The sequence below is a fragment of the Larimichthys crocea genome, chromosome XXII, assembly GCF_000972845.2.
Source record: "Larimichthys crocea isolate SSNF chromosome XXII, L_crocea_2.0, whole genome shotgun sequence".
Lineage (NCBI taxonomy): Eukaryota > Metazoa > Chordata > Actinopteri > Sciaenidae > Larimichthys > Larimichthys crocea.
In genome coordinates this window covers 7,368,396-7,391,341 of record NC_040032.1, presented here as the reverse complement: position 1 = coordinate 7,391,341, position 22,946 = coordinate 7,368,396, and the positions used below count along the sequence as shown (strand labels likewise).

The 22,946-nt window shown below is 41.3% G+C and overlaps 1 protein-coding gene and 1 long non-coding RNA gene across 8 annotated transcripts; one reads left to right on the top strand and one right to left on the bottom strand.

The window, feature by feature from the left end:
- Positions 1-470: 470 nt before the first annotated feature.
- On the bottom strand, positions 471-14,509 carry arfip2b (ADP-ribosylation factor interacting protein 2b). 7 transcript variants are annotated; one of them, XM_027273461.1, is made up of 10 exons: positions 14,157-14,509; positions 11,879-11,989; positions 8,611-8,667; positions 7,020-7,128; positions 6,104-6,160; positions 4,533-4,648; positions 4,184-4,405; positions 3,914-4,071; positions 3,381-3,555; positions 471-3,286 (listed from the first exon to the last, which is right to left on the bottom strand). In XM_027273461.1, the coding sequence occupies exons 2-10, from the start codon at positions 11,975-11,977 to the stop codon at positions 3,131-3,133; spliced, it is 1,149 nt and encodes a 382-aa protein (XP_027129262.1). In that variant the 5' UTR covers positions 11,978-11,989; positions 14,157-14,509; the 3' UTR covers positions 471-3,130. The 7 variants fall into 7 exon arrangements, with proteins under 7 accessions (XP_027129262.1, XP_027129263.1, XP_010737049.1 ...); XM_027273462.1 differs by having other exon boundaries at positions 8,635-8,667; XM_010738747.3 differs by lacking the exon at positions 6,104-6,160.
- Positions 14,510-15,137: 628 nt separating this feature from the next.
- On the top strand, positions 15,138-22,406 carry LOC113744402 (uncharacterized). Its single transcript, XR_003461493.1, has 4 exons — positions 15,138-15,184; positions 21,503-21,584; positions 21,945-22,072; positions 22,252-22,406. It is a non-coding gene; the product is annotated as an uncharacterized LOC113744402 (long non-coding RNA).
- Positions 22,407-22,946: the final 540 nt, after the last annotated feature.

Below are 22,946 nucleotides of genomic sequence, written 5' to 3'. Positions count from 1 at the left end.
AGGTGCAGCATGTAACATTTGGGGCCTTTATTTTCAAAAAAAGGCAGACTTGGAATATAATATTCATAACTATGTTTTCATGCATGTATAATCACCTGAAAATAAGAATTTATTTTTTTTTGTTACTTAATGGGCCCTTAAAGTGTTGTATCTCCTTTATACTAAGAAGGTGAGGGTGCTACATGCAACTAAATTCTACACACTGGACCTTTAATATATTAGTGATACTGAAGGATAGACTTCTCTTATGGATCCCGTTATCGGAACAATGAATCAGGAGAATTTAATAACATGAGAATTTTGATAATGGTCATAATGATCAAAATTTTTAAATTCCTGTGTATGACTAATCACGTTTTATTTGACTGAACCCAGATGGTTGCTTCTCTGTCCACACGTAACAGAGAGCACACTGTGCGTGCAGTGCGATGTGATGAATGGGATTAAAGAGCAAACAAAAAACAGCCAGGGAATTTCAAAATGTGTACTTTTAATTTTGTTCCCTCAGGGTGGGGTAGGACTTTTCAGGTCTGAGTGAGGAATGAGTATCACATCAATCCATGACACGACTTCATTTATCATCTTTAAATACCATTATGTGCAATCATTCATACAGTACAACACACCAGCTCAGCCTAGAAAACATTGATTGTACACAAATAAAATATCTCATTTTTATAAATCTCGGTTAAGAGTGACTTTTTCGCAATTTACGGGAGGTTTCACAACTACGGAAGAGAGAAAGAAAATCCTATTGCCATTGGTTTTTGAGTTGGGGTTAGGAATTTCAAAGGGCAGGTTTGGAAAAGAGGAGTCACATTTAGTTCATATTGCTGTGTAGTGGTCAAACAGACCAGAAGCTGGCCAGTGAAACTACAATTTTAGGTCTTAGTGAGAAACTTTTTTCAGTCAGAATAAAATACACCCATTTCACACACTGACACATACAAATTCTGAAAACACCAATAACTCATAGAATCTACATTTGATATCTTCTTTTCAGAACTGTCCTAAAGAGTGCAGCATTAAAAGTCGATCCAGATTTTGGATTCTGCTTCAGATCGTTTCAACATTTAAAATCGTGAGCGTGGTTGTTATGCCAGTCCATGCGAGCTGGCACGCAGAAGGCCAAGAGTAGCGCATCAGTGCATTCACACATATCTGCATGTATACTTTGGAACGCTGCCCGCCATGCAAATACAGAAGAGACAAAAAGCTGGAGGACTATTAACTGATCGAGCTCTCCCTTCTGTTACCGGACGCTCTCATGAGTTCAATTCATCGTGGTGAAACATTCAAGAGACCGGATTATCTTCATATGACTTCAGAGGGTTGACACTGGGAAAGATAAACACTAACTATCAGTTTAAAAACTTTTTTTTTTTTTTTGCTGTAGATCAATTACAGATTTGGTCATCCTGAGGCATGTCTTATGTTAGTGTGTCATCTGAAAGAAATCATAAATTGTCATACTCATAAACTGAGTAATTCGCACAAACCAGAAGTTTTAGTTTACAATATGTTGATCCAACAGATTAACACATACCATAAACATAATAAATACAGTGATGAAGAACAATTCAACATTACATATGTAGTACCATGCCGATATTTTGTGGTAACACCTTCTCTTATTGTCAACAGTGGATGATTGTTTTCTATTATATTAAGACGATGTTTCAGTTAGTGTTATCCCATTCCTCAACGACTAATTTACAGGACTTTGTCAAAATATTAGGATTAGTAACATTAGACAGCTACAGTAATCTTCAGTGTGAAGAAAGGTAACAAAAGACAAACATTTTGTTTAAGGAAGGACTGAAAGATATGACCCTTGATGTCAATGACAAGTCCTTGTTAACTTTAAAAAGACAAACAACAAAAATAGTTAAAATACAGTCTGTTAATTAAATAATGGAGTGAATCCATTCAAGTTTGTTGGATCTTAACTGAAAGCATAACCCATGCCCATCAAGTGTCTCTGAATCCTCCTCAGTCCACAGTGACACTGAACCCATCAATGTTGCTTAACCAACCCATGAAAACATGGCAAGGGTCGCCGTCAGTTAAAAACCTCTTAATTCTCTTTGGATGAAATCAAATATAATTAAAACAAGCATAACTTTGAGAAGCTGTGGCAGTGTTCCTTAAATGATGGTTGCATATAAAGAATTTTCAGGTTATGGCTGAAATCTGTTGAATTTCTGAGTTACAGACCGAGCAATGCGGGTACCTTCAGTACAAACGGTATACTGTCCCGTACTCTGATGTGTAGGACATGCAGCTGACTCTGACTGAAATCATTACAAAGTAAAAGAGATTCAAATTAAGTAAAAACTAAACTAAACACAACATTGTGTTTTTTAAAAACTACCAACAATCATAATATAGATTTCAAAAGTACTTAATCTGAAATGTACATTGATTTGAAGCATCAGGACATTCCTTTCCAATGTACCAAACAAATCCCCTTCATGTTTGTAGTTTGTAGTTTCTGAACTTATCTTTCTTCCCTCGAGGCCACATGTTCATGTAGTACGTTAGCTCATACAGGAGGAGGCACACTAGGAGATTGATAAGGTCTAGTAGTTTGAAAGTAGTGGTTGGTCACATCTGGTGTATGTTTCAATGTTTTTTTCCGTTTCTCATCTGTCTGTGTTAATAAGACGGTGCAAAGTTGAACTCAGAGCACTGGGAGCACTTGAGGAGTACAATAATGGCCATGAACACGACTAACACAAGCTCACACAGCAACATAGTGGTGAGATAGAAGGTTAGGTCAAATAGGAGAGAGGAAGGAAGGGAGAGATGAACAGTTTCTCTGGGAACAAAGCACAAAGAGAAGGATAGAGTGAGGGGGGAAAAAAGGAAATCAGGACGAGGCACTCAAAGCCCCCAGACTGTTCATGAAACTGGCCACTTGGTTTCCGGCTGCATTTTTGCTCACTCATCAATAATACCCTGCAATCCATCTGTCCAATCATCCAGCCACACGCTCTTCTCATATCTTCATCCATCCAATTATCTGTATGCGTTTCCTTCGGTAGTGGTCCTCTGTAAATAGGGGGTTTCAACAGGTAACAGGTGGAGGTGATTGAAAAGGAGGCTGCAGGAGGTCCAGGAGATCCTCTCACTGCTCCTCCAACCAGGAGGGCTTGTCAGCCCCTGGAGGCCTCAACTTTATGTTGAACTGCTTCAGCGTCTGCTCCAGCTGCTGCTGGTTGCCGGCAAAGTACGCTGAGATGGCATTATGGAAAAGGAGGAGCTGCTTATGCATCACCTTCACCTGAGAGAGAGAGGAACAAACAAAGGAGCTTAAAAACCACACCGAGTCAAACCTGGATGTGCACTGATGATGCAGGCCCACCCTGCCAACTGACCTTATTCTCCTCCAGGAACTTGAGTTTGATGATAACGTCTGAACGGAGACGTTCATACTTGTCTTTTTGGACTTGGTACTGTTGCTGGGCAGCTTCTATGCGGGCCATGGCTACGGCATCCCTCGGACCCAAGCTCAGTTCCTCCAGGTCTGACCGGTAGGCATCAAACTCCAGTCTGTTCACAGGAGGAGGAGAGAAAACAGAGCTTTAAAAAGGCCCTAAAACCCCCCAGAGTCCAATGATAGTTTTAGTCAAAAATACAGACATCATAGTGATAATATCAAAATGTGGAGTGGGGCTGGTGTTCAGCTGAGGGACGGCTCAGGAGAGCCACACCAGGTCAGCTGATCGGCACAGCTGGAGCTCACCGAGAGAGGATCAACGGATCTGACAGCCCATAATATATGACTGCTTTGTTGATGAACTGCCTACTCCATAATAGTTTTGTCTACATCTCATTTTATCATCCTCATTTAGAGAATCGATCCAGACTGTTTGATGAAAAGAATGATAAATGTACGACATGTGCTTACCTGGCATTTTCATACATCTTGATCGTCATCAGGGTGTCCTCCATGGTCTTGTTGACCAGTGTGTTGATGCTGGACACAAAGAAGTTGACGGCACCAAGTAAAGTCTCCCCATTCTTACACAGCAACTTCTGAGTTTCTGCGTTGTAGCCAAACTCATCCTATGAAGGCAAACACAACAGAACATCAGAGATATTGGTGCATCCATAGTAGCTGCAGATCAATAAATATAAGGCTACATAAAAGCTACATGAACACATGCTGAGGCCTCACCCGTAGCTCTGGAGATTTCTGACTGAGGTCAGCAAAGGTGTCACCCAGGGCATGCTGCGTCTGTACCATGTTGTAGAAGTGGTTGGTCAGGGCTCTGGCCAATCGCAGCACGTTCTCATATTTCCTTTTAGTGTCTCTCAGCACCTCAATCTGGGCCTCCAGCTCCAGGTCCACAGTCCGGGAACCTCGGCCGAAACGCTCCGAGATCATTTGTTTTGTACACTAAAACAACAGAGGGAGACGCACAGAGACATTAGCAACACAATCACCTCCTTTCTGGGATTGTGTGACACGTCTAAAGACATCGATAGTGTTTACTCGTTAGTCAACGTTACAGAACCTCACATACCTTGTAAGTGTTGAGACCCCACTTTTTCACTGTTTCTAGCTTCTCCACAGCCACGCCACGGGTCGTTTCCTCTGCTGTTATTGACGAGCTGCTGCTGCTGTGGTGCATGTTGGAACCTGAGAGGTCATAGGACCAAAATGTAGAAACACAAGAACATGGTTAAAAAGAAACACGAGCAAAAAAGCAGCAAGATTTATCCGAGCAAAGAGTAGACCAAACCCATAACTACTTAAAGTGCTGCAGTCAATGAAGGTGACCTCTGAACTCTGTTATCTTCTGTCACCACTAGCCCCTAAAACCACTGTGACACATGCAAAGAGGTGAGATCGAGTTCATGAGTGAGTAAGCAGCAGAAGAATGCGGAGAATTAAACATTAAAAGACCTCAAATGTTTGATGTTGAGCTGTGATGTGCGGAGATATTTTGGGGCACTTCTAAACCTGATGAAGACTGTAGGGTCCGTTTGAAAGTTCAACTTCACCCTTGTTCCCTCCCCAGTACCTTTGTATTCATTTGATTGGCTTGCTATGTGGCAGAAGAAAGAAGAGCTTGGGGAAACGGCACTTCGCCCGGCTTTCGCACGCAGGTCTGTGACACCGGACGGGTGGTTGGGTATGGGTAACAAAATGGTTCAGGGTGTGGATGAATCAGAGCAGGGTGTGGGAGCGGGATTTACGTTTGGGGGGATCCAGGTCCAGGTTTTAAAATTAAATGGATATTTAAGGTTTAAACATAAAGTTTGGACATGCCAAAAATGGAATGATAATGGAGAATCATGGAGAGAGGGAGACGCAGATAAGAAGACATGACAAAAGGGAGAAGGGGAGCATGAGGAGGATGTGGGAGGGAATGGTGAAATGGAAGTGGAGAACAAAGAGATGAAAAGACAACATTTAGTGCATGACACTCAGTGAATAATGCAGACAAATGACTGATGAGAAAGACGGGGGCACTTTGAATTGCAGCACTACTAAATAGTGTGAACTGAAATAAAGTGGATCAGCCTTTCATTAAACAATGGAAATGATTAACATGCGAGAACCGAGGGCTTCTAAAATATTTACAGAGGTTTTCCCAATAATACATTACTTTTACCATCAATATGCAAGGTTTTGATACAAATGCACCATGATAGACATGAAGATGGTTTCTGTTCAAAGGTCAGTTTGGTGAGGTATCCTGGGAAAAAACACAGACTCCTGCAAGGATGAGCTTAAAACTGCAAGATAACCCAACCAGAGAGTAGAGGAATAATATGTGATAGAAAGAGAAGCCACAAGACGACCAAGAAGAAGCACAGCAGGACTTTAAAATCTGATGAAGATAAAAGAGACAGAAAAGATGGTTCCCAGCCATCTACAAAAGACACAGAGTGTAAAAAGTGTCTTTCCAAAATGAGATATCATCATGTGACAAATACACCTCTTTAACAGAAGTTCTCACTAACTGAGTCTGTAAATAGAACTGTATATACAGACCGGATGTTCTACAAAAACCAGCCCCAAAACGGACTGTATCACATTTTGGAAACAGACTCTCTATAATCAGTAAAAATAGGTCTAAGGAGCCACCTAATCCTGTGACTGGAATCCTTTTGTTAAACTCTGCATTGTAGTGAACAGCAGGTCCTGAGAGAGAGAATGGGACAGAGATGCAGAAATATTAACATCATGAGTTAGTGTGATAGTATTTCCCTTTGACACTGCATATAGAGCTACACTGAAGTCAATGCCTTGAACTAGAAAGGTCAGCTAATCCCTCAGTGGACCTTCAGTGTCACACGACATGTGTAGGGACCACAACGCACACAGAACGGATCTATTACTGAGCACAAAGCTATTTCTGTAAATTCAACGGCAAAATCTGAGCTAGAAGTAACATTACAATGATTAATCATTTTATCTTTGGTTGAGGCGGCTGCTGACTGAACATTACACATGCATTGAGAAATGTAATCTATAAAGAATTAGTGCTTCTACATATCTGATTGGCCCATGCAGCACCGTGCTGAGATCACACAGTGCTGCAGAAAAAGTTGAGCCTTTGTTTCCTGACTGTGTCATCACCTAACTCCTTTGAAAAGAATGATGGGACTGTGTTTTCTCACAGCCTCATGCAGTGGCAGATGATTACTGTCGTACATGTGGTTGCAAAAATTAGTCAATAATAAATTCCACTAAACACTGTGGTGCTAAAACATGCTTTTGTCCATCTGCTGGTCTGCTTTCTCCGACATCTGTACAGAGAACCATCTAAACGGAATAATACAGAGCACCAAGGCATGTTTTCAGATACAGTTGAGGTCTGAGGATGAATCAGCACAGAGATTGACCACCAGTTACAGCCTATTAATTGCAACATGATCTAATGGGACGAGTGATCTGAGGCTCCAGAATAACTCAGAAGTTCAGCACAGAATCAATAGAAGAAGTCAAAATGAGACAGTGATGGAAAGATGTCAGAAATGAGTGAGCAGTAAGACTCTACCTTTGATTGAGCTGGTGGGGATGATACCCTCTGCTGTTCCTCCATAACCCCCGGATACGATGCTAGTCTCGTTGAGATTGGGACCGGATACCATAACCTGCTGTAGGTCCTGCAATGTGGGGAAATGGAAAAAAAAAAAAAAAAAAAAAAAAGAACAAGAACAAAAAAGGGAAGGATAGAGGGTTTTGGGGAGGGTCATGTACAGCAGACAGGAGAATATGACTTGAGTGTTAAATTCAGACACTGTAGGTTAAAAAGCTCAGTCACTAGAGGGGGACAAACACTACTGTGTTAGGAAGGTTAGTCAGTCTAGCTCACTTATCTGGAAGCCAACATGGAACACTACAAATGTGTGAAAGACAGGAAACACAGCAGTCCCAGACAAACCAAGTCCCAGTCAATAATCAACCTAACTAATGACTTGAACGAGCGCCACAGCTGTGATAGACCTTAAGTCCAACCCGGGGAGCGACTCCAATGATCTATGCCACAGGAAGTGCTCGAGCAAACTACTTTCTCCTTCAGTGGAAAATGATCATGAGGGGAAACTGTGTTACGAGACACACAATCCATCTTGTGTGCGTTTTCCGTAATTGAACTCGCTTGTTTGCTTTTGTTTGGCTTCGTGCTCGAGTTTCAGCTAAAATTGTGAGGAATTTATAGAAAAGAAAAATCTGGCCTAAGCAGGCTTCTTGCTTTGACAGACCAGATGTGAGCCTCGCCTCCTCCAATGAACAGGTTTTAAAACTGACCTCCTGCCTGTGCCGTGAGCACTCCTCTTATTTCATTTGCCACCAACGCTGCAGAGTTGCTGAGCTGTGGGCAGAGACCCATATCGTCCATCGTAAAATGTCAGCGGGAACGTAATGTATGGGACACTTCCTGAAACTCTGCGCTCCAGTAAGATCGTGATAGGGGATCTCTGAGCTCTGGGTGGGAGGCTGCCGTTTCCTTTTTGTAAACACAAAGAGAATGTTTGATGCTACGAGGAGGAAGTACAAATACTACTGCTGTGTGGAAAAATCTGGATGAACAGAGTGTGTCTATTCCAAACACATCTAGGCTTTATTTTCATGGTCAGTGCTCCCTTTCTCTCACTCTCTTGCCAAAACTACATTTAATCATGACTGAGACGTCAAAACCGAACCAGCAGTATGATACAGTATGTATGATAATCATTAGTATGACACCGTTTGTTTTGTCAACCAACACCCACTAAAATGAAGAAATTGCACTCACACGTCACCCACAGAATCTAGGTTCTAATAATCTAATGGGAATGGTTTGGAATGTGAGATGTTTTCACTGTCAGCTAGTTTGTTAGCACTACATGATTTGAGGGTTCTCTTGTATCTAGAGTTAGTAGAAGCCGACAGGGAGCACAATTCAAGCTGCACAGTGGTTTGCCATGAAAATGAAATATCTGACATTTTCTGCAATAAACCAACGCACTGACGCGAGGCAATCAAAGTCAAACCACTGGGCAGTACTACACACTAACTTAAAACACACACACACACACGCACGCGCACACACACACACACACACACACACACACACACATACACAAATGCACAAATGGCCTGCTCACCCTGGTGCCTCTGGAGCTCCCTACCTTCTCATCTAAGCTCCACTGCAGTTTTGCAGCCTGCACAGAGATGGAGGAGGAAGGAGGGGGGATCGACAAACACAACAACGACAACAACAACAAAAAGAAACAAACAGAAAAGAAAAGGAGACAAAAAGAAACAAATCCATGACTGAAATCATGAAACAAGATAAGAAATGATGTGAAAGAAATCTCAGAAAAAAAATCATTGGAGTGTCCGCAGACAGCAGGGGTGTAGGATGGAGGGCAGCGATGACTGATATCACAGCAGGTCAGGATTCATCATGTTAAAGTTAAAGTGGATCATCTAGTCTCTGCTGTTTTCATCTAGAACTGCCGTGATATTATTCCATCACTGTCTGGACAAAGAAAATACGGATTCTAGTACAACACTGCAAAAATGAAGGTAATCATTTAAAAGACATGTACACACAATCAAAGTGACATTAACATTGAGGGAAATAACTAAGAAAGAATCGTGAGCACACACAAACATCCACACAGACACAACATTTCAGTGTTTTTAAGAAGGCTGTCAGGAGGAACATGGAACAGCTTTCGTCATAGCAACGGTGCTAATTTCTGCAGCCTTCAATGACAGTTTCAACTTAACCTCTTGCAATGATGGATGGTTTAACCGCACCCAGTCCTACACTAGGCGATTAATTATTTTTTATTCTCACAATAGTGCTCTTGTTTTGTCTTGTGAAATAAACCCAGTGAACCCTTTTTCCTCTTACAGTGGTGCACTTTTGCACCCCGTAAAGCCCGAACTCACTCCCAGTCAGCCTGTGGCATGTTCAGTTCAGCTCGAACCGAAGTGACAGAAAGAAAGCCTCTGGTCAACAAGAGAGGTAAAACTAATTTAGCTGTTAGACACGAAGATGTCACATGGTGAGAGGGTACACATACACACACACACTAAAGGAGAAGCCTGTTTAACTGCATTCGCTCATCCTTTTTCAGTCTAGTGTGTTGCCTCTCTCTCTCTCAGAGATCTTCCTTGTGTTGTGGCACTCAATGTGGAACACAATATGGGAGAAAACTGACGCAGACACTGATGCTTTGTTGACACAGTTCCTTGTTCCTGTTGACTGAGATGAAGTAAATTACAGCACTTTCAAGTCGTCATAAAACAATCCAGTCATTATATCTTAACAGTGAGGTTTGGGAGGATTATGAAAATCAATCAATCAATCAATCAATCAATCAATCAATCAATTCTAACGATACAATTATGATCTCTAGATAAATAGCACCAGTAATCACCTCTGAGAACTTGTGTATAACAATTAGAATGCCGTTTGTCTTGAGTAGACAGCAGAGAGCCACTGTGACGCTTCTCCTGCTTCTGCCAAGATTCTGCTGGCAGTCAATCCCATCTCAGTCACTGTCAGGCTGCCAGTCACCGTCCCTTTTCTGACACGATCGCAATGCTAGAACATCTGAAAGCAGACATCTGCTCTTCCTTAACCTGCCAATCTCCATCTCTATCTGCACGAACAACGCAGACTGCTGCAGCTTTAACCAAAAGTGTTGCACACTAGTTATCAGTCTGATCTCAGAGGGTTTTCGCCCAAGGACAAAGCAAACAGCTGGTTTCAGATTAATTACAGAGTTGCCATGACAACTGGTTAATATCCAGCACTAAACAGTGCAGCTAAACACTTCTCATACATGAACATGCGAGGTGGGCTGAGGTCGGCACAGCGAGTAGTTGAATACTTGTTTCACTGGCCTAGCTTAGAGGGAAGGTAAGATGGAGCCAGACGTAGTTTGGTGAGCAAATAACACGATTAACTGCCAGTGCTTCCTCCAGGATCTTCAGTCTGTTTGCTCAACAAGGTGTGCCTTTTGTCGAACAACCTGTTACTTACTAACTTACAATGCCACTGGTAATTATTCAACTCAATATCACACACTGGAAGTTTAAATTAAATGTTGGTGTTCAGCTCCTGTGTGGCCCACAAAAATGAACTGTCCCCACCTGCGGATCAACCAAATACACCAGAGAGGTTTCTTTCAAACCTGAACATGAGGCCACATGAGCTGTTAATGGGAACAACTGGTTCCCAAGGAGACAGCTGGCCTCCAACACCTGATTTCCCAGTAGGGTTTCTTTCCACAGCTGTAACTAAGCAGAACCGAGGACATCTAACAGTGTGTGACAGGCAGTACATGATACCTATGACTGTAGAGTGGTGCTGTGGTGTGAATGGCTTTTAAAGAGTCAGCACACTCAGCAAATCGCGTGATAGCTGAGAACAAAACCCTTAACCACAAAGTCAACTTCAAACAAGTGAAGCACACATTCATCCATTATGAGTAATACCACGTAATGACCTCAGCTGGCTTAAGCAGGTTTGACTTTCTTCATGAGAAGAACGAGATAACCTTGATGGATAGTACTGTATCGGTGAATACGTAAGGTGAAGGCTATTGTTAGAATTTCTTTAAAGAAAAACTAAGGCAGGAAAAAATATATATATATCCAAGTCTGAATAAAGAATCTGTAGGCAAGTGACCAAGAGTTTGGCACCAGAAGCATTCTAGTTTCAATCTGTAGTCCAAGTAGTATTGACCAATCACGTTTGAGCAGCCTTTGGGTGCAGCAGTTCATTTGAAGAGCAACAGAGGTGAAACGTATTGGTTGAAGTGTGATCTTAGAACCTATTGGCTAACGCCTGTAGCCTTATGTTTTGTGTGGTAGTGCTAAAATTGTAAAACTAGAATTCCTCGAACAGCCACTTGAAGCTGGCTTTAGAACAAAAAAACTGTTTCAAACATCGGCCATGCGCCCAGAAGCTAAATCATCGTCAGATGATAGCTGATGGGATCTGAGACTGGTCTCATCATGAAGCTAAACATACAAAAACGGGTACATGTAAACTAACACTAAAACTAATGCTTAAAACAAACTGTAACATGTTTCAGACTTTAATACACACGTCCTTTAAAAAGGACAACAATGTTCAACTGTATTACAGCTTTTCTTTTATATGGGAAGAAATAAAATGACTGACAAGTAAATCAACAAGAAAGCAAACAGCTCTGTACTCTCTTCTGTTTGATGGCATAAACATAAAGGATGTAAATTATCTCCTGTTGTCTTCGGCTTGGGTAAACAACACCAACAGTTCACACATTTGTCTCCATGTGTTTGAAATAGGTAAATAACAACTGGACACGGTGGTCTAGTTGTTAGAATAAAAACAGTAAGATGTCAACTAAGACAGTAGCTGTGACCCACCTGTTCAAGGCTGTCATCCTCTGGTAGTGTCCCCGTGTCACCGTTACTGTTGATAGGAATCTCCATTGTGGCGGCTTTACTCATAATGCTGTCTGTCATAATGCACTATGTCTGAGAGAGAAAAGGAGAGGGGGACACATTGTGGGTACAACAAGTAAATAAACAGAAAAAGGCAGAGATGGACAAACAGTCAAGGCCTAAATGCTGCTTTGAAGAGAAGAGACCAGAGCGTGGTCCAAACAGACGAATCTTTAGGCAGATGGGAATAGAACTGGCCACAAACAGCAAGGAGGAGGGTGGTTTTCAAAGAGCGAGGCTACCACTTGGCATAAAGACAGCACACCTATTGAAAGCCCTGTGCACAAGAGCGGCTTTTACAGTGAGCAGTCCCGCTCAAGTGGACACTCTTCTGCACGGCTCGATTACAGGACAGTGTTTTAGCAGAGCTCGCTCCATACAAACCCAGAGCTAACAGTTTACATCAACACTATCTGCTCATTTGAATAGCTCAAACTGATCTGATCTGCTCCGCATGTTGAAGTCACAGTCACGTTTGCAATAAATGAATGCTGAAAAAGCAGAAACACATCAGCTATTTTTAGCCTGGAGGGGACTAATGAATCCACAGCTTAATGCATTCACTCCTACAAACACTAATGAGAGGTCTGTGTCTGTGTGTGTGTGTGTGGGTGTGGGTGTGTGTGTGTGTGTGTGTGTGTGTGTGTGTGCTGACAGTGCAAAATTACAGCCAATCTGATGGCCTTTAGATGTGGAAGACGCTTCTCATTTCTAGGGTGTGGGTCAAACAGGTAAACGTCATACCTGAAAGATATACAGAAGCCAATAACACAGTGGGTGATTCATTGTGCACTTGTGGGTGTTTTGTGTGTGGAAAGTGTTCTGGTAGTGACATATGTTGATTTTCTTCAGATGGAGAACAGTCGGTTGCTACGGAGAGAAATGAAGGATAAAATCGAACATGCTTGTGGCTGCTGAAAGATAAAAACAACTGGTTACAAAAAGTTTAGATTTCATTTATCACCAACTGCCTCACAAGGTCATTCTTAAGATTGTTAATAACAAGTTTTATATTATGATTTTAGGGTGGTGCAGGGGTTAGCAGCACTGTCTCCCCATGTCTGCGTGGGTTCTCTCTGGGTACTCTGGCTTCCTCCCACAGTCCAAAGACACTTAATGTGTGTAATGGGTTAATTGGTGACTCTAAATTGCCAATAGGATGTGATGAACTGGTGTCCTCTGACTCTCAGCTGGGCCAGCCCAGTGTCTGATGAGGATAAGCGGTTCCAGAACATGGATGGAGATTATGATTGTCAACTCATTTTATAATATAAAACAAACAAAAGCTTTGTGTCCTTGTGAGGTCTGACTGGCTTCAACATACCTCCAGTATGTGGCAGGTTTAAGGCCGATCACTTACGAGCACAAATATCACAGGCGTTGTTTGAACGGTGGATGTTTACATTTGCTTTGACCTCGCCTAAGTGGGCTTTGCCATTATAAATGCAAACTTGGCCCTGCCCTGTCCATTTCCCTGAGGAATGACACATCTCTCGCTGGCACGAGAGCTCCTCGTGCTTCACACAGCATCCTCTGACACGGCTTACTGCGCCTGCCTGCCAGAGCTTGGAATCAAAGAAAACTGGCTGAACATCTTCTGTATATGAACTCATAGTAAACCCTTCAGCTGCACTGCTGTGCTGGCAATAACAGAGACTGTACACTTCACAATATGAGACAGTCATAAGCTGTTTATGAGAGAGAAAGCTGTTTTGCATATATGTATGCATGTAGCAGCTCACTGTGCTTTGAGGGACTTGGACCAGGCTGAGTCAATGTAAGACTGGAGGAGCCGCCTATTCTATTATTAGGAACAGGCAGCTTCCAAAATGTGCTGTACAACAGAGACAGTACACTTTATTATCTGCCATTATTAACAGTTCAGTTTCCGTGGGAGCCGGAACAGGTGTCTCCGGCAGGTAACGCTGATGCAGGCCCCCTCCCCGGTGACAGAGCGGCGGCTTTATTCACGCCATAAAATAAATGTAAATAATATTTAAACCGTGGTTCAGGCTGGAAATGAATAAAGGCCTGCTTCTGGTTCACACATGCAGCTGTTAACAGGAGGCTGGTTAAGGTGGTAAACAACCCGGCGAGCGCACCGTGTGAAGCCGGCTGCTTACCACTGCTACAAACGTAAAACAAACACACCCGGACAACGTGAAATATTTTTGTTATATAATATATATGTTGGACTTACGGTGTGCTTGGTCCCGTCGTCAAAAAAAAAAAAAAAAACCGGAGCTGTTCGGGAAGCTAGCGAGCGAGCTAATGAGAGGCTAACGGCAGAGCATCCCCGTTCACGCGCGGCTCACGGCGGACTGATGCGTCTTTTGTCAGTCCGAGGGAAAAAACGCCGGCGGGAAACAAAGCAGTGCTCTTATGTAAGAATGCTTTAATAACACAGACAGATACAGTCTTGTTCTGACTGCGTTTGTCATCTAAATCTACGTAAATAACCCTCTATCTCCTTTTTTAATGAAGCCTGGAGGAACGCTTCACGGAACTGACGACACAGCGGAGCTCATTTTGCAGACCCGCTCCGCTCCGAAGATCGTCTATGAACAGGAGGATGGATCACCTGTTTGAAAAACTGCCATGGTGCTACGCTACGGAAGGCCTAAGCGGTCATATATATGTATATTATTATGTTATTATCTTAAAGTAATACATGTTATTTCGGGATAATTTTCTTGAGATCTCAAAGTAAGAAAGCTTTGTTCTCCTGAGATAAGTTTCAAAGTTTCATTACCTTGAGATGTCGAGAACATTATCCCGTTATAACAACATTTGTTCATTTGATATAGTGATCATTTACATATTATCATAAAAAAGGACAATGGAAGAAAGAAAATGTATAAATGCATGACCGCTTAGGACCTCTGTACTACCCTGTGACCAGTCATTTGTTAATACTTAAAAAATATATTTATAAACTATATATAAAATATATTTATACCACATATATTTATAGTATACCTACTTAACTGAGCAAATAAACAATCTCACCTTCAATTAACCTAATTTTAGAGAGTGCAACTTTCCAGCTTTCTGTGAGCATTCCTCCTTTAGAGGTTTCACAGAGTGCTCTGTGTATAATGGTGATTTGATTTGTACCCGGAATTTGTAACAGAGTGAGAGTTCTTCATATTTTCTTCTTTTCAGCCCATCTTTGAGAGCATCCATCCAGCAGCTGGTGTGTGCAGGACTGACTGAACATTAACTCAGGTGAGTGTTAGTGAGTTCCACGTGTTCTTTAACTGTGCCTCAGGAATGGCCAAAGGACGTATTTTCAGTATGAATCCAAAGGTTACGTGCAAACTGCTTTATTCCAAGAAACGCTGCCCCCTGTGGCTGCAACTACATATTCACAAGTGTTGAACACGTCACCATTTCTCTCAGTAAACATAGGTGCTATTGACATGAAATTTTCTTTTTTTTTTTCTTTTTTCACAACTTTTTTTTATTGAATTTTCGAACACATAACTGACAGCTATAAGAAAGCAAGTATCAAGTTTGTCATTATTATTATAACAAAACTCAAATATAGACAAATAATGTACAAGACACTTGTGTATAAATAAATAAACAAACAACAATAATAAAAACAAGCAAACAAAACAATGAAAGAGGGAAAAAAAGGGGAAAAAAGGGCAGGTCACTTATACAGAATGAAGAGTTAGCCAGTGACATGAAATTTTGACCAAATATTGGTAACACCCCAAGTAATCCATACATACAAAGAAAGCAAATCAAATAAGTTCAGAAATTAGGTTGTGTGTAAGAAATAAGAAATGACAGAGAAAGAATTAAACACATAAAAAAGGGGGGTACAAAAAGCTATGGAAAGCCAAGACATCAGCTGAATGTCTATCAGTAAGTAGAAAGCTATTCTGTCCCAGTCAGTTAAAATCAACGTGTTCAGTCCAACTGTTGGCTTATAAAAAGGCATCTTATTACTAAGGTGTCACATAAGGAAGAACTTCACAACCTTATTATTGCAAAACACACTGATGGCGTTGGTTGCAGAAGAATTTCTAAACATCCGGATTATGGCCCCACCAGTGAACACTGTTTCGCCATAAAGATCTAGAATTAGCAGGTACAAATAATAATGCACTAAACCTCCATGGCCTGTATGCACGCTCACCACTCAAGACTCCATTGATGAAGAAAACACATGTTGAAGCTTGTTTAAAGTTTGGTGCACCACATTTGGACAAGAATATAGTCTGGTCAGATGAGAGCAAAACTGAACTCTTTGGATGCCATAATACACACTGTGTTTGGAGCACAAATGGCACTGCACATCGCCCTAAAAATAACACACCACCAGTGAAGTTTAGAGGTGGAAACCTCATGGTGTGGGACTGTTTCAAGGTACTGACAAACTTCATATAATTGACAGAGGGATAAATGGAAAAATGTACTGGAACATTCTTGATAAAAATCTGCTAACATTTCAGCAAGACAGTGATCCCAAACACACAGCCAAGAAAACTTTCAATTGGGGAAAAATTCAATAGCACCTTTAGAAATACAGTGGTGGCCAAAATTATTAGAACACCTGGTAGATCTGTTTTGTAGCCTCCAAAACATGATTGCATTTCATAATGTTTATGGAACATGCAGATGGTTGCTCTGAGCACAACAAATATCAGATGAAGTGAGTCCTGCTGGTTTTAACTAATATTTAGCATGTCCATCTTTTGCAGCAGTTAAAGCAGCACATCTCTCTGGCATTGTGCCAATATGTTTTCTGAGAACTAAAACACTAATGTTATCCCATGTCTTCTGCAACTCAAGCCAAAGGCTTTCCTTTGAATGTACAATACATCTATCCAGTTTATCTTCCAACTCGCCACAAATTTGCTCTGTGGGGTTGAGGTCCGGGCTTTGAGGAGCCCATCATTTTCAATATTTCAGCAGATTTCTTTCTGTCACAGCTAGTTCTGACAATAGTTAGACAAATGTTAATGCTTATTGTCGTCTTGGAAAATAAATCCAGGCCCAGTAAGATTACTCCCAGATGCTATTCTGTGTCTCACCAGAATGTTATGGTATACTTTCTTATCCATGATGCATCAATTTTCACTAAGTCACCTGTTCCTGAGGCTGAAATGGCCCCACACCATAATACTACCCCCTGGCAGGAGACACTCATTTTTATACCTCTCCCCCTCCCTTCGTCCAACATACAGTCTTTGCCTGTTGCCAAACTGTTCAAACAAACTTAAAACAACACTTCATACCAATCTTCCTTTGACCATTTCTTGTGTTCTTTTGCTAATTTCAGGTGTTTCACTCTATGTTTCTCTTTCAGTAATGCTTTCTTTGCTGCTATTCTGCCAAGAAGTCCTTCTTCACCCAGTTTCTGACACACACTTCTTGAAGACACTGTTGCACCATTAATCATTGTGGCATTGATTTCGTCATGCAGTTCTCGTGAGGTCTTTCTTCAGTCCTTAAGACTGAGAATTTTGACATGCTTCACTTGTCTGAAAGTTTCTCTCTTTCTACCTCTTCCCTTTTGGTTCTGGTGTGAATTGGTGGCATCATGACGGTCTGAAGTGTACTTTACAGTGCTTGGACTGCATCTCAAGGCCTAGCTTGTTTGTTTTTAATTAAAATGACCTAAATCTCCCTATGATGGCTGTATTTATAGAGCATAATGATGGCATTGATATTTCATTTGTTTTATATGTATTTTAATGACCAATTGAACAAAAACAACTGAAACCTCTTAAATATGCCAAGTGTTCTAATAATTTTGGCCAGCACTGTATGTTTACTGGGAAAAATTGTGACATGTTCAATACTTATTTTACAAGTATATTCAGAGATTTCCTGTGAAGGCTTAATCCATGCTACAGCAGCAGAGTCAGCCTGTACTGTATCCTTCTCACACAGGATGATTAGTTGTGTGAAGAAGAGAATCCCTATTGTGTAGGAGCAAACATGTATACGCCCCATCCCCCTTCAAAGAGTCAGCCAGTCATTAACATACAGTAACTGAAAACAATGGGACAACCAGTGCAGTGGGGGTCTGCAAACGAAACATGTGCTCATATTCTAAAGGCCTGGACATATTATTTTCACATATTGTAATTTTTAGACATATTAATGAAGCTTCGTTGAAACAAGGGATGATTCCCACAAGTATCATAAAACTTGTTTCTTATTCGTACTTGTCTTTAGTGGGTTTTTGGATTGTTTACCTGCCATCTCCATACTCTTCCTCACCCTGCCTTTAACTTCCAAACCAAATGCTGTGGCAAGAGGACAACATAACTACAACACTGCCATCTGTGGGTACATTTGAGTATGTCTCATCAGGATAGAGGGGGAAAAGTTGCTGGGCTACGACCATCTTTTTCATTCAATTAATATCCTGCATGATCCTAATTTCTGTTCTCACAGTGTCTCAAAAACAAACAATAATACAGATCTGGTGCCAGAGAACAATGCATTAAAACAAAGTGCTGCAGTTATGTGTGCCCAATAATCCATTTTTATCTCTTTGGTAAAACAGTTCACGCCTAGGTGAGCGTCACCACAGTTTGATTCAGGCTGCGTGATGACAGAAATACAATGACTGTTTGAGCATAACAGGGACACACAAAGCACGTACCGTACTTCCTGTACTCAAGAATGAATGAACCACTATGAACAACATTAAGTGCTGGACGAGGTCCTACAAACACTGACGAGCTGAGGGGATTCAAACAACCTCTGCAGCCAGTCAGAGTCTGAGGAAGGAGGTGGGAAATGAAAGCAAAGGAAAGAGTGAACGTTTTATTAATGAACAGATTGGACACTGAAAGACGTGTGGAGCCAAAAGAAACTCTCATGGTATTTTTTGGAGAGGGCGTGAAATGCCGTATGGGAATGTTTTGCTAATGGAAGTGAGCTTGAATACAGTATGAACTTTCCAGCTGTGTTTCTTGGTGCCAGTCTCTGTCACTACCTGTTCCAGTGAACACGGCGTTTCGTGCAATTTCTTCTCCATCCTAAATAGCCTAAAAACAACAAAAAGTCTTTCACAGCTGCATACATGTTAATAATATAATTCACATGCAGCATAATTAGCCACAGCTGCTGCTACTACTGCAGATGTGTGTGTACAGTGCTGTCCACCCAGATTATATCTTACAGCAGTCACACACCCGCTCCAGATCGGCCAGTTACCATCAGTTTCTTCTACAGTAACTACGATTGTGATTCATTTTTATTGTGTAGTGAACCTTAATTCATTGGATTGACTGGTTTTATTGAGTCTGCAGTTAGACATGCTCCATGTGTTTAACACGCAAGAAGAGAGATGACAATATCTGAGAGGACAGCAGGGAGAAAAAAACATATTCATACTTTTTTTTTATAGTACAAGAAATAGAAAAACAAAAGGCACATATCATCTTCTGCCATTGCGCTCTAAGTAGCATCAAGTGAAACTAAAATAAATCTGTAGATCTACCCCCAAAATTAGAGAACACACAATCACAGATCTTTTGGTTAAGTAAGTTAACCTGAAATTCATTCATACATTTTATTTCCTCCGTTTTCTTGTGATAACGAGTTAATTCCATTTGTTTTCTCGAGATCTCAAGTTATTTTTGTCATTACCTTGAATTGTTTTCCCATAATGGGATCATTAACATAAAACAGAGGAAATATAATGTATGAATGCATGACCGCTGATGACTTCTGTACTTCCCTCCAAAAGGATAGTAAGAAGAAAAAAGCAGACATGCCATGAAACAGCTGCATTTTTAATAAAGGTATCAAAGCATGAGCTCTAGAATTGCTTCCGAGTTGCTTCCGCAGAGACTTGTGGCTAAAATTATTCTTTTTACCAGCAACTCCACCACTGTAACTTCAAATCAAGGGCCATAATTCATAGCTGCTTTTTACTGTCTGTGCTTTTATGCTCATGTGGAGGCGTTTTATTGCTTATTCACGTAGAATAACACATCAGTTAAATTCTCACTTGCTCTAAAACCACAGGACTTTGTGCCCGTTTGTCAAAAACATTATGCAAATCTTCAAAACACTTGAACATGCAGTATTGATAGGGAACTACACTCGTGTAGCCAGTTGTGTGTGACCGCTCATTGCCACGACAGAAAAGGCAGAGCCAGCAGTGTGAAGCACAGAGGAAGTTGGTGCATATGTTTCTGTTAAACGTCATGGTTGTAGAAAGTGGAGGAGAAAGTGTTTGATCTCCGGGTTAGTCAGTGACCACAGGATGCGTGAGTTTGGCTGAACAACGGCTAGTTACTGGAATCAGGGGATGTTATTCCGTACTCAGTCATTAGTGTGCAGACTCACCTGTTGAATCATGTGAACAGTCACGGAAATGTAGTCTCATGCAGACAAAATAACAACCCACGCAGATACATTCTCATAGATAGATAGACACTTTATTGTCCTTACAAGAAACTTTGGAGGATAGACAGTAGAGGATAATAGGTTGGACTATGCTTTTGTTCAGTAATAACAGAAGTTGGGGGGAGGACAACAGGAAGTGCTTTGAGTTTACGGACGGCAGAGTCTTTGTTGGGAGCGTTTGTGGATGTCAGTGGTGTGATGATCAAAGTTCATTTTATTGTCCAGGGTGAGTCCGAGGTATTTGATGGATTCAGGGATTCATCATTGATCATTGTGGGGTTATGGATGAGGTCGTGAGCTGAGCTGTGAATGCTGGAACCCTGTACATCACCAGAAATGCTTGCATTTTTACATCCCTGCTTCGAATCCTGAATAAAATGCAACATATACCCGATACGCCCTCATGATGGCACCAGATCCCAAACATAAATACAGGCGAGTAAGAGTTACGTCCTCGCTATATAAATACACAGAGAACAAACTTCATGTGAGCTGCTGCAGACTAACAAGATCCTTAAACTCTCATCATCAAAGAGACAACTCAGTTCAAAAGCTGATGAAGCAAATCCGCCTGTATGTCGTCTCTGAAAGGAAAAATGATGTGGCCACACGATGATGACCGCAGCAGCTTTTACAATCATCCTCATGATCTACTAGATGACTAACAGCCTCTCAGAGCCGCCTTGAATCATCTGCTGACTTCACATGTGGGCTTCTCAGCCTTATTGTAAACAGGACACTTAATGAACATGCCAATCACTGCCAGGCCCTGAGCAAATAACACTGCTACATATTCTCTGAGAGACCACACCAGCCTTGATTGCTTTTGTTCATCAGCTAATCAGAAATGCTGCTAATAGACTGATGTTCTCTATGAAGTGTTTACACTGTGGGGAGACACCCCACCCCTCTTTTCAAACAAAGCGCCTTTGACCTCACAGCGGTTGTTTAACACCGAAGCTGTGCGTACAAGATACTGCATCCAAGCACACACACACACGGATAACATAAGATTCATGTGATTTTTAAAGGACAGGATATTTTAAAGGACATATCACTTTTTAAATGTTTTGACTGACCGTGAAGCTACCGAATGCAGAGGGTGTGTTCCAATCTTCAATAGCAACCAAAAAGTTCTTCTCATCTGTTCTGCATCAGGAGCAACAAAAACACCAGCCTCTGCCCTGAGGTTTGCGGGGCCTGCCTTAACTGTGAGCGAGCCATACAGGAGTCACCCTGGGTAAATATTACAGGTCATTGCTGTTCAGGGTTTTTCTTTTTCCTTGCAGGATGTCACGCTGCTGTTTTTGCAAAGCGTGTGTCTTGTTGAGCTATAATATTAGCACAGGAGCTTTCAGAGCCCAGTAGTGTAAAACCTTTCCTTCCGTTTCCATTGATAAGTGACTGAATTTTTATTCAAACGGTTAGAAAGACATTTCCAGCAGATTCATTCTCCATATGTTCTGGAATTATATTCCTGGCTATGTTTAAATATGGTTTGACAAGATTTTTTATGTTTGGAAAAAAATCTTTACTCAAGGCTCACTTCCTAGCTACTTCTGGAGATTTCAACAGAATCCCACTTTGTCTTTCTCAACAGTTTCCTCAGTTGTCGTGTAGATACAGTAGCTCAGCCGTCATCGAATGATCTACTTTGAGCTATCTCCATGACAATCTAAGCAAACTTCTTTCATTGAGGAATGCCACGAAATGCAGTTGAAAAATGTGGTAAGTGGACCTTGAATTGATATTGTGTGTCAGATTTAGGGAGCTCTATTTACAGGATATGGCAGTAATGGAATATAATATAAATAACTGTTTTCATTAGTGTATAATTGCATGAAAATAAGAAGTTAACTCATTGACAGTATGAAGAATGGATGTTGGAACCATGATGTGACCCACAGGTTTCTGAAGAGTAGTTTGGAAGCTCAGTGTGAAGGCTCTGGCTGTTGCCACGTTGGCAGTCCTGCCTCTTCCGCCTCCCATCTGATCTGAAAGTTGGCAAAGACGTTGAGCTGAGATGGGCTGAATGTCACCTGTGTGCTCAAACAAGCCACCAATTGGCACCCACCAATTAATTAAATTCAAGTCAATTAAAGTGGCCATGCTGTAATTTATGTTATGCATGTCTTAATATCATTTGAACAGGTGAGTTATATAAAAATTCACCCTCAGTACAGTTGTCATGAACAGGGAAATTAGCTATAGAGACCAAAACAGCTTTTAGTACCAGGCTGTAAACATGTTTATTTCTGCCGTGAAGTTGGACATTTGAACATGAGGACTTATGGAGACTGACTCATTCTGTAGCCGGCCTCAAGTGGATGCGTTAAGAACTGCAGTTTTGGGCACTAACACATAAGTTTCACTTCACAGCCACTGGGGTTTCTGTTTGGTTAAACCACCATGTTTCTACAGTAGCCCACAATGGAGAAACCTAAACAGCAGTTCTAGATAGGGGCTTTTCGCAAGGGTGAGGCAAGGTGGCTGCGATCAGCAACTGCACTGCTGGATGGCACACTGGTCCTTTAAACCAGTGTTTCTAAGGTAAATAACAAACTTTCATGCTAAGAATATTTGTACAGCAAAACATTTTAAT

Excerpts from the sequence above, each read along its gene's own strand:
- arfip2b (XM_027273461.1), bottom strand. The coding sequence starts at position 11,977 with ATGACAGACAGCATTATGAGTAAAGCCGCCACAATGGAGATTCCTATC. Across the intron at positions 3,556-3,913 it reads AAGATGTATGAAAATGCCAG|ACTGGAGTTTGATGCCTACC; the intron begins GTAAGCACATGT and ends TCCTGTGAACAG. Across the intron at positions 3,287-3,380 it reads AGTTCCTGGAGGAGAATAAG|GTGAAGGTGATGCATAAGCA; the intron begins GTCAGTTGGCAG and ends TCTCTCTCTCAG.